The sequence below is a fragment of the Apis dorsata genome, unplaced genomic scaffold (genome assembly GCF_000469605.1).
Source record: "Apis dorsata unplaced genomic scaffold, Apis dorsata 1.3 scaffold_631, whole genome shotgun sequence".
In the NCBI taxonomy this organism is placed as follows: Eukaryota; Metazoa; Arthropoda; class Insecta; order Hymenoptera; family Apidae; genus Apis; species Apis dorsata.
Window position 1 is genome coordinate 440795 of NW_006263826.1, and position 11664 is coordinate 452458.

Below are 11664 nucleotides of genomic sequence, written 5' to 3' on the forward strand. Positions count from 1 at the left end.
TATAACATAAATAGAAAATCTTTCTATCAATTATATAGCATTAACAAGTAATGAATCATTGCTTACAGAACATTATAAGATTGTATACAAAGACTTTAACATTCTTTCATAATCAATTATTTGATAAGAAGAGGGACTAATATTAAGTGAGGTCACTGTTATAAATTAAATTAATCATCATAATCATATATGATTAAAGTAATAAAAAATTTCTTTATTCTTTTTTATTATCTATTTATTATATATATATTTTATTATTATAAATAATAATACAAATGATTTATTGAGCGATTCATAATTCATTCATTTTCAAAGTATTATATTTTATTAAAAAATATATGTGACTTGAAATTTTAAAAACTTTTTTATAAAATATACAAAGATTTTGTATAAGAATTATATCAATAAAAAAGTATCATATCAACTAAATAATATTTACAAACACAAAATAATAAAAATAAAATTCTTTATATCATTTTAACAGAAAATTAATTTCACTAAAAATTAAAAAATAGTTCTTTCCGTTTTCATCGGAAAAAATAACATTTAAAAAGTAAATATATCGATTAATATATTTTTTTTATAGATATAACGAAAATAATTAAATTTAATATATATAATTTTTTAATCCGTTAACAATGTCAACGGTAAATTTTCATGAGGATAAACTGAGGTGACGTCACAATGCGAGTTTCACATCAGGGTGTGGTGTAGATAATGAATTATATTGTACAATTCTTATAAGGGTTGTGATTTTGTAAACAAATAACTTACTGTATTAATGAGAGTCCAGATACCCAGCAGAAAGAATATTATATTTAGATGTGACATATTAGCGTCTGTCAAAGTTTGACGGTGACCTCGGAAAAACATATAAAACCAATACATAGCTCGTTTATGAGAGCAATGATATTAAACGATTATTTTCTTTATTGTGATTTAATGTTAACAGGTAGATTTATTACGATCACTCATTGCCTATATTTCCATATCAATACCTTCTATATAGTTATTCGAAATAGTTAACAAAAATATCAAACCAATTCACGACCGCGTTTCTCTAACACGACTGACTAGACGTATGCAGCACAGCGCGATGGCGACATTGGTAATCACAGACTAACGCTACGCATTGAATATGAATCAACATTATCGGCTATTTTCGGTTTTATTCGGCTCTCGTTTTAAGCCTTCATGAAAAATAAATTTTACTGGAAATTTGAAAATATTTATAAATTTTTTTGCAAGGTTTTCTGGAATATATAAAGATAAAAAATGATCGATTTTTTTTCGAAATTATCAGTTGAAATTATTTAATAAAAAGAAATTATATGAATTTATTTTTAATACAATTCAAATTCATTCAAACATAATATATTATATATTAATAGATATAATATATATTCTAGATAATATATTCTAAAACTGTTATTTGTTACTATAGATTTATTTATTGCAATAAGATAAAAATCATAAAAATATTAGAATTTTTATAGAAATAATGTTTTCTAAATTCAATGTCTACTTTTTGTTTTTGCAATCTATATCTTTTTGCAATAAATATATATCTTTTTGTAATTTATATATATATGTCAAAATCAAATATTTTTAATTTTAAAGCAATAAAAGTCAAAATAATTTTTATATCAATATTATTAAAATAAAATAAAGTTATAATTTTATTTATAACAAGAATACTTTGAAATCATACGTATGTACGTATATTCATACGGGTATATATATATTAATAGATATATTTTTGACATCAATGAAGTAATCACTAAAAATTAAATAATACATAATATTATAATAAATATAGATAAATAGATAAATTTGTTCAAATAAATATTAATATTATATTTGTATATTACCATCAAATAGATGTTTTGAATCGTTCTTTGCACTAGTCATTCCTAATACATTGAATTAATTTTGAAAGGTAATATTTACGCTCTTCCTGTTTTTTATAATCTTGAAGGTTAAGAATTCATAGTTACATAGTTATGAACAATAATAATTTTATTTCTTACAAGTAACAGAAAATATATAAACATGATTCAGTTAATATTTTAATTGACGATAAATAGTTGAAAATATTGAATTTTATAAGTGATTAAAAATCTGTTTAATAATTATTGCGAAAAACGACGATAAAAGGATTTTTAAATGGTAAATTATAAATATTTATATTCAAATGATATAAATAAAAATTAATAAAGTGACGTACGATCCATGCATTGATTATCATATTTAATACAATAAAATTACGATAAAATAAAGATTGCGGAAAGTCGATTGATCGGACATCTAACAGCTGTGTATAAAATTATTGTGATGGTAGACATATTAGAAGAGATTCTTGATAAATTGAGCATCAACGGTATCTACGTTAAATAATATATAACACATTTCTTTTGTAGTGTTTTTCGACCTTTATCGCATAACATAAAAAGTATTTCAAAAATACAGTTTATCAATGAAACTATATTCAGTTTTTCTACGCTGCTCACAGCGTTACTTCGTAAGTATTTTTCTTTTGCTTGCTGTACTTTCTGCATACTAGATGACGCTTGTCTCGCGGATATCCGTTTGTTTATTTTTGAATAGTGGTGGTAAAGACAAAACAAAATTTTTTATTTTTTTTTCCTTAAGTTGAAAAAAAATGTTTGTTGAACTGTTAACATTTCAGAAATATGCTTAATCAATTATTGTTAGTATATAATGTACAAAAACGATTAAAATATCGATTAATATATCATACTGATATTACTGTTGATTATTATTACAATATTGCATTAAAAGAATGTTTCTTCTTTACAAAAAAGTCGACTGAATCACAACGAAATATAAACGCCATCAAGTTCGAACATCTGAGACCGGAAGTGGTGCTTAGTAAAGAAAATCGGAAATCCTTTATTGAAAAATTCAAGAATGGTATAATTCCGGAGAGATATGATTCCAAACGCATAGATAACAATACAACTCAAGCTGCTGTTTTAATACCATTATGTACGAATAAAGGAGAGCTAGGTTTCATATATACTTTAAGATCTACAAAAGTAACTGCGAATCGTGGACAAGTCTCGTTTCCTGGTGGTATGTATGACAAGAAAGATTCTAACCTGGAAGAAACTGCATTACGTGAAACATGGGAAGAACTTAAAATTCCAAAAAAGAAAATCGATATTTGGACTTCCGGTAATATATTCGATAAACAGAATGTCAAGGTTTTGCCTGTTTTCAGTTATGTTGGCGAAATTGATCCCGAAAAACTTCAAATTAATACAGATGAAGTAGAAGAAGCTTTTTTTTTCAGTTTGAGAAATCTTTGCGATCTTTCATTGTGTCGGTTTACTCATTTCCGTGACAGTTATACTTTGCCAGTTTATTTGGGTGGGAAATATCGCGTTTGGGGTTTCACTGCAGCATTAACACATATGGTTTTAAGTGCTCTTGTACCTGATATTTATAAACTTGAATTCATTTCTTTACCAAAAATTTTACCACAAAAAAAAGAATAAAAATATTTGTTAATCGTGACATATATTTAATTTGTATTTTACTTTTTATTTATCTGTATATATGTTATAATCAATATATTACACAAAGAATTTAAAAAATTGTATTGCTTTCCTAAATATTTAATTCACTTGAAGAACATTCATTTGTGATTTTGAAAGGAAACATAATTCTGAAAGATGTTTTCTTTAATTCAGCGCCATATAGTTGTTATGAGATGAACTCGTATTTCATTATGTGTATCACATAGTGATAGAATAAATTCTGAATAGTATATACATATTAAATGTGAATAAAATTAGTCTTTATGTAAGAAAAGCATAAAAACATGGCAGTTGTAGTTGAAACTACTATAGGAGATTTTACTGTTGATTTGTATACAGAAGAACGCCCGCAAAGTAAGTGTAAAGCAAAAATAGAGGTTAGGTTTTTTTATTATTATATTATAAATTAATACTTTACCGATTATTATCACCGATTAATATTTATTAACATACATAATATTTTGTAGCATGTCGCAATTTTTTAAAATTATGCAAATTAAAATATTACAATTGGAATTTGTTCCACTCTGTTCAAAACAATTTTATTGCTCAAACTGGAGATCCTACTGGTACTGGAAAAGGTGGAGAAAGTGTTTATGGAATAGTATTAGGTGAAAAAGCAAGATATTATGAAGCAGAGCAAATGCCAAAAATAAAGCATGATAGAAGTGGTTTATTATCCATGATTAATTGTGGCAATAATATGCTTGGATCTCAGTTTTTTATTACTCTTGCACCTGAACTTCAATCATTAGACGGAGAACATTGTGTATTTGGTGAAATTACAGAAGGTTTAGAGATTATTCTTAAGTTCAATGAAACTATTTGTGATGGAGATCATAGACCTTATCAAGATATACGTATTTCTCATACCGTGATTTTAGAAGATCCTTTTGAGGATCCAAAAAATTTTGTTGTACCCGATCAGAGCCCACCACCCACAAAAGAAGTTTTAATGGTATAATTATTTTTTTTTATTTTATATTTTGAAAAATTAAAATTTCTTGTATTATAATAAAAAAAAAAACATATTTATAGAGCGATAGAATTGGAGCTGATGAAGTGATAGATGATACAGCTGGTATGACAGCTGAAGAAATTATAGAAATGCAAAAAGAAAAGGAAGCTAAGGCAAGAGCTACAATTTTAGAAATCGTGGGTGATATTCCAGATGCAGATATGGCTCCTCCTGAAAATGTTTTGTTTGTTTGTAAATTAAATCCTGTTACAACTGATGATGATCTTGAAATTGTTTTTAGTAGATTTGGAAAGATTATAGGGTATGTTAAGTTAAATTATTTCTTTTATTACATTTAGTATTATTCATATAATATTATACTTTTTATAATTCTTCTTTCTATTCTTTTTTTCTAGTTGTGAAGTTATCAGAGATCGACAAACCGGTGATTCATTACAATATGCGTTTATCGAATTTGCTGATCGTAAAAGTTGCGAGGAGGCGTATTTTAAAATGGATAATGTTTTAATTGACGATCGTCGTATACACGTAGATTTCTCGCAATCAGTAGCTAAGATGAGATGGAAAGGCAAGGGTAAAGGTATACAGTATTTCAACGATAAAGATAATAATGAAAATTTAGAAAAAGTTAGTTTAAGATACAAACAAAAAGACGAATCTACAAACAATGATGATATAAAAAGTCGAAGGGAGAATGATAAAAAGAATAAAATAGAAATGATGGACCATAGAAAACATGATCATAGAAAGAATGATAATAAGAACAATTCAGAATATTCTTATAATAATGATAAATATATAGAGAAAGAGAAGCACAAGGAACAAAGATATCATGATACATCACGCGAAAAATATGAATATGATAGACGGAGAAAAGAGAAGAAACATAGAGATAGAAGCAGAAGTAGAAGTCGCGATAAAAGCAAAAGAGAAAATTATAAAGAACACAAACAAAAAAAGAAACATGACAATGAAAAAAAAAGATGGAACAGAGAAAGTGTCAATGAGAATTTAGGATATGAGAAATATAAAGAAAGACATTCGAATCGCAAAGAAAAAGAAAAACGTAAAGAAAGAAATCGATCTATGGATAGATATGAAAAAAACAAACAGAAAGAAAGATGATGTGATATTCTTCAATATTCTTACTTATAATTATGCATATATTGTGAATATCTATTTTGTAAAATTAAATTGATAATCTATCTTTAAAAATATATTTCTGCTTTTTATAGCAAATAAAAATAAAAAAATAAATAAAAAAATCATTTAATTAATTTATTTAATTTAATTTATTCAGCAATCAATTGTTTATATCATTTAAATTATATTTTCATTTGTTTCTATATAAAGCATAATAATATAAGATCTTTTAATAATCTGATCTATCATTATGTATTATATATTGAGCCAAATATAATTATTAATATCTTATAATTCTTATAAATTAGATTAAAATATTAATCAAAGCAAAAATTGAAAAGGAGAATTTCATCATAAAAATAGAAAATAGAAAATCAAAAAGGATAAAAATTTTTCAAAGATTTATATATTTATTTTAAAATAATATAAAATAAAATTTATATGTATATGTATATGTATGTATGTTTCAGAATTTAAAAAATTGGTAAATATAGTAACTAAAAAAAATGAACAGTTTATGATAAAATATTAGAGAATCTATAATTACATATATATTGATATATAGGATAATAATATAGGAATTCTTTTTATGTTTTCTCTGCACAGCTTACAAAAATACAAATTATTATATTTTTCGTAAATCGTAATGAATTGTTAGAAGCAGAACAATTAAAAATAAAAATCTAAAAAAATTGCTAAAATATTATATTCCAAAAATCGTTTAATCTCTTTTTTAATTTTATATTTATCTCAAATAGTTTCATCACTAGTTTCATTATTTTTTATTTATATTTAAATATATTTTATTGTTATTTCTTTTTTATATTGTATTTTTTTAGATTTAATCAAATTTTATTTTATATATTTATTCTTATGTTTCAAATCTTAATTTGGATAATTTTTAATATTAAATTAATTATAATAATTTATTTTTATTATATTTTTAGTTGATATGTCATTATAAGTCTTTGATATCATAGAAATTTATAAAATGTTTGAAATGTTTTATATTATGATTCAATTTTCGTGCGATTAAGATGAATAAAGAACCGTGCCGTCCAATCAATCAAAAAACTGTCAAGGCCCAGCGATTAAACGAATAAATGCATATATTAGTCTGTTGTCAAGAATCGTAAAGAAAATACGCATCATAGTAACGCAAGTATGTAATTATATAGAATTTGATTGTGATGTAATTTATATTAATTTTTTTGTTTATTAATTAACAGATGTGTATTTACTCACTTATGAAGTATTATTATATTAAAATTGTATCGCATTTAAAATTTTTTTATCATTTTTCATCATCGTTTGCGCATTTGACAGTTAACAATAGTTCATATTACAAATATTTGAATCCAGATTTGAATCTATAGTTATTTTAATATTATTTTTATTTTATAGTTCTATTTAATTTTTAATTCTATTTAAACTGGAATAAATCGAAATTAATTATAAATAAATCGAAAAATAAGTTCATCACGATTTTCGTCTTATTTTAAGAAGTAAAAAAATAATGTAATAATAATTATTACAAATTTCTTTTATCTTTTTATTCGTATGGAAATAAAAATAGTTAAATCAGATTATTTTATATATTACATGTTCTTATATATTATTTTCTTAAATTTATTCGTATTATTTTTGTTTTGATATTACGCTCAAAGTGAAAGATATTTCTCATGATACATTACACAATGTAATATCTTCGAAAATTAATAGTTCGCATTCGTATCATACTCGGCATTTTAATTTTAATTTTTTGCTGAACCATTCAAATCTTTGATAAAATCGCGGCATAAGATATCATTCTGTTGTCGAAATAGCATTATAGGATACAGACACTTCTCGTTTTAGGTACATGAAATTTAATTTATTGCATATTATATTATTTCTGTAATTGTTCTTTCATGTTTCGAATATTATTATTTAATTAATTTATTCAATTATATTTTTTTATCAACTTATTTTATTATTAGTGTTATCATAAAATATTAAAATAAGATTTAAATTTTTGATTATTACTTTATTTTGATACAATCGTTTTAATTTCATACATTTTATATATTTATTCTAAAGAATTGATTAGTTTTTTGTATAGATTAATAATTAACTATTGAGAGAATTTACAAGGCGGGAAAAACAAATTTCAATATGGATGCGATAATATTTCGAAATAACAATCAGATAATAACATTTAATTTTTTGTATAAAAAGCAGTTGTTTTTATTAATTTGTGACGATATATGTTTGTTAAGTAAGTCATACAACGAACTATTAAGAATATTACAAGAAAGATATTGTAGAGAATATTAGAAATTAAATAAATTATATTTTTATTTTAAATAAATGTATTCTTTCACCATTTAATTAATTCTTAATTCTTAATTAATATGTTTTTATATGTGTAATTATTTGATGGATTAATTAAATAAATAAAATACAATAATTGATAGAAATTAGCTGGTTTAGTTTCTTGCTTTAATTTCTTTATAACTTCTTTTATTATTTATTTTGCACAACGATCAAAGATTTGAACGTTTTCCAAACAAGGATTTTATATTTTTTGCATAATTTAATTTTATATACGTATTTAAATCGTAAAATATTAGAAATATAAAAAACGGCATAACAAACAATCTGATCTTTTTTTAACCGATCGATATTTCATAAACATATTTCATAAAATCCTATAAGATGGCACTACATTATTTTTAACATATTTGTATCTTCTTTCACTATTTGCTTTTTGTTTATATATTTTATCTGTGTTTCATTTATGATATTCTAAAAACTGAGTTTTCAATTTTTATCTCTTTTCTTCTCTCGCTGTTTACTTTCCTTATTTATATCTGTTTTAGGCGCGTGATTAAATACAGATTTATATTATATATATATATCTATTTGAAAATGTTTTAAATATATTTATTCGCAAATATAAGAGTATATGATATACATTTTGATGTATTTATTATCGTTATTAAGAACGAATGAGAAATAGTTGTTGTAACACTGTATTATCTATGAATGATAAAATGCTTTTTGCTACGTATTATTAGTTTAGTTTTAAATGTACAGTGGGCAGAGTGATCTCGAATATTTCGGTGTTCTCGAACATGTGATATTTATTTGTTGTTTATTTTATAATTACATACAATATATTACTGATATTACTACATTATTTTAAACTTAATATATATAATAACAAAAAACGTAAACGTTAGATTTTAGAAAATAATTATAGTCTATAAAAAAAAATGTATTCAATATAGTTTGGTTGTGATTCTTGTGAATAATAGTGAAATTTTTGTGATTTATAAAATTATTTCTATCATGTCGTGAATGAATTTAAAAAATTGGAAGAATATAAAGGACATACGATTACTGGTAGGTGTTTCATTTTAAAATTTAATTATAAAAATCAAAAAATAGTTTGAGGTTATGTCAATTATTACTTCAAATTATTGTTTTTTTATTATTGATCTGTCTATATATAATCATATTGATGAATCGTCAGATTTTATGTTACGGGATATACGTAATATAACGCAACTTTTATCATTGTGTAATTATTTGTTACGTTTATTATCTCACGTGACTGAGCACGTGTATGTACTTTGCACAGCATTATATATACGCGTTTTATTTCTCTTTGCGAGAATTTAATAATAATTCATATTTATATATTAAATAAATACAAAATACATATATTTTTATACTTTTATTCGTTAATGACCAATATATGATTCGAAAATAGAGCGCTTTTTATCATTGTGAGAAAAATATTCGTTGTCACGATATTTAAAAAATTTTGGAGTTTTGATTCATTTCGAGACAATAGAAATAATAAGTTCACATATACATACTACTCATATAATTATGCTTTTTATTATGTTGCTATTATTTTATTGTTGTATTACATTGTTATTGGGAATCACAATGATGAAAGATTATTAATTTTTCCCGTTTTAAATCTTGCGCGATTTGAGGCGAAAACATATGGTTAAATTTGATTAAACTTGAAGATAAGAGATTTAGATACATTTTTAAATATCATAATTCAAATATCATAGTAACATTGTACAAGAGAAGATTAAGATTTTACAAAGAAATGATTTACGACAGTTTTGGCATAAATGCACGTAGAATATATTTAAATTATAAAAAAAAAAAATAAAAATAAGTTAGTAGAAAAACGATCGATAGAATGTTTAGTCATAAAATATTTTGGAGTAAACGACGATGCATTTTCAGGATGAAGAGCTACTAAAAAAGTAACGAATTTATCGGGATTAAATAAATAAAAAGGGACACATAAAATAACTAGATAAAAACATGGTACGTTTCTTTTTCCGAAACGATTATAAATAATTTATAACGAAGGGTGCAGGCGGCCTCTCTTTTTCCGTCTCTGTTTTTTTTCCTGAGATCGTCGACGTACATTTCTTTTTCCTTTTATTCGTCCTCTTGTTGCTTTTTTTTTTTTTTTTTATCAAAAATATCATTCGTCTTTATTCCGATAACAATCGTAGGATAGGAAAGGTAGAACGGTTAAATTTTGTCAAAATGCGTGCGATTGGAAAAAGAGTCGTAAATCATAATTGATATATAGCAACGTTTACATTCTTATTTACGAATATGTTTGAATTTGAACATACATATAAAGAAACGGATAGCAGAATATCGTAACAAATTTTTCGCTAACTAGAAGAATAATGTTTTTTTTATAATTGTACGTGCTGTGATAATCTCATTTTCTTGTTTTTCAATATATGTATATATATGTATATATATACACACATACACACATATATATATATTCCTTTAAAAACAGTTTCGAGAACATTTGAGCCTCGGCCCTTGCACCCTTCTCGCTTAAACCTAACGAATAAATACTTATTCGCCATTTCGATTTTCTATCGATGGCTTGTCGAGGACACTCCACTCCTTAAATTTAATTTGTTTCGTTTTCTCTCTCTCTCTTTCTCTCTTTCCATTCGTTCGTCTCTTTTTCGTCCTCTTAGTTTCGTTTTTGAACAGATTCTGGAATATGAATTGATCATCGAAAAATTTTATTACGTTTAATTATATCGAATTATATATATATATACATATATATATATATATTTTCGATTATATCGAAAAATTATATTGAATACGTAAAAGAGCAATTGTCGGGTCGCGAATGCAGTGTCCTCGATCGAATTAAACGATACTGGTGAAATATATGCACATTCGCTCGTATCCGCAATATCTTTTCGCCGATCAGGGTTCGCTCGTAAATCGATCGTAAGATGATTATTGACGATCATTCGCGTCCCTCGATACGAGAACGAAAAATATATCGTAACAAAATATCGGCCCCGCCGATCATCAAACTTTTCCTCGCTTCACAGTGACAAATGTGACGAGCCTTAAGTGGTTTTTTGAACGGATTCTCGAAAGAGTTGGAAAGAGTGTGGAAGGCGCCGAATCGGAGCCGGATTTTTTTCTTTTTCTTTTTTTTTTTTTTTTTTTGATCGAATGGAGAATTTTGGAAAGCCAATGAATTCCATTCGAGGAATGGGAAATTCCTCCGTTCCCTCTGTTTTCGCGTGTCTCGTTCGAGGCAAAGGGTGCACCGCGCAAGAGGCTCGACCATTCTCGATCCCATGGCCCATCATCCGCCAACCATTTCGTTTATCTTGTTTTTTTTACTTGTGAAATTGCCGCTTGCGCCCCATGTTGCATATCTTGAAGTGGCACAACGTCATATCTAAACAACAATTCAAGAATGAATAAATGCATAACGAGATTTTGAATTTTTCTTTTTTGGGAAAATATTTTTGGGAAGAATTATGAAAGAGACGGTTATTGATCGATTGTTGTCTTATCCTTCAACGGTGGACGATGTCGTTGACGATATGACGCAACGAATCGAATCAAAAGTCAATTGGTCCAATCTCTCTCTCTCTCTCTCTCTCTCTCTCTCTCTCTCTC

The 11664-nt window shown here is 25.2% G+C and overlaps 5 protein-coding genes across 11 annotated transcripts in view; 3 read left to right on the forward strand and 2 right to left on the reverse strand.

Moving 5' to 3' along the window:
- LOC102677584 (NPC intracellular cholesterol transporter 1) overlaps window positions 1–1889 on the reverse strand; it is an 11114-nt gene extending 9225 nt beyond the window's left edge. For 5 of the 7 annotated variants that reach the window (XM_006621437.2, XM_006621436.2, XM_006621432.2 and 2 more), the window contains exon 1: window positions 775–1209. In XM_006621437.2, the coding sequence (XP_006621500.1) occupies window positions 775–888 (114 nt within the window). In that variant the 5' untranslated portion in view covers window positions 889–1209. Of the gene's footprint in view, window positions 1–774; window positions 1210–1871 lie in introns of those variants that run through there. The other 2 variants (XM_006621435.2, XM_006621431.2) reach the window with 2 other exon arrangements.
- A 328-nt stretch (window positions 1890–2217) lies between these two features.
- On the forward strand, window positions 2218–3620 carry LOC102674978 (nucleoside diphosphate-linked moiety X motif 8). The gene is made up of 2 exons (XM_031513374.1): window positions 2218–2521; window positions 2826–3620. Exons 1-2 carry the CDS (start codon window positions 2477–2479, stop codon window positions 3519–3521), a joined length of 741 nt encoding a protein of 246 aa, XP_031369234.1. The 5' UTR covers window positions 2218–2476; the 3' UTR covers window positions 3522–3620.
- On the forward strand, window positions 2847–5682 carry LOC102679756 (peptidyl-prolyl cis-trans isomerase sig-7). The gene is made up of 5 exons (XM_006621453.2): window positions 2847–3096; window positions 3717–3917; window positions 4031–4521; window positions 4602–4843; window positions 4938–5682. The coding sequence occupies exons 2-5, from the start codon at window positions 3848–3850 to the stop codon at window positions 5665–5667; spliced, it is 1533 nt and encodes a 510-aa protein (XP_006621516.1). The 5' UTR covers window positions 2847–3096; window positions 3717–3847; the 3' UTR covers window positions 5668–5682.
- A 3271-nt stretch (window positions 5683–8953) lies between these two features.
- LOC102679075 (DNA ligase 3) overlaps window positions 8954–11664 on the forward strand; it is a 23006-nt gene continuing 20295 nt past the window's right edge. The window contains exon 1 of the mRNA XM_006621445.2: window positions 8954–9072. The gene's annotated coding sequence lies outside the window, so the exon portion shown is untranslated. The remainder of the gene's footprint in view (window positions 9073–11664) is intronic.
- Window positions 11136–11664, reverse strand: part of LOC102679635 — a 9023-nt gene continuing 8494 nt past the window's right edge. The window contains exon 4 of the mRNA XM_006621451.2: window positions 11136–11440. Coding sequence (XP_006621514.1) covers window positions 11379–11440 — 62 coding nt within the window. The 3' untranslated portion in view covers window positions 11136–11378. The remainder of the gene's footprint in view (window positions 11441–11664) is intronic.

What these genes read in the sequence shown, in the direction of transcription:
- LOC102674978 (XM_031513374.1), top strand. Translation starts at nt 2,477, where the DNA reads ATGAAACTATATTCAGTTTTTCTACGCTGCTCACAGCGTTACTTC. An exon ending in GCTGCTCACAGCGTTACTTC is followed by an intron (nt 2,522 to 2,825) that starts GTAAGTATTTTT and finishes TTTACAAAAAAG; the next exon opens with TCGACTGAATCACAACGAAA.
- LOC102679756 (XM_006621453.2), top strand. Translation starts at nt 3,848, where the DNA reads ATGGCAGTTGTAGTTGAAACTACTATAGGAGATTTTACTGTTGATTTG. An exon ending in TACAGAAGAACGCCCGCAAA is followed by an intron (nt 3,918 to 4,030) that starts GTAAGTGTAAAG and finishes AATATTTTGTAG; the next exon opens with CATGTCGCAATTTTTTAAAA. An exon ending in CCACAAAAGAAGTTTTAATG is followed by an intron (nt 4,522 to 4,601) that starts GTATAATTATTT and finishes ACATATTTATAG; the next exon opens with AGCGATAGAATTGGAGCTGA.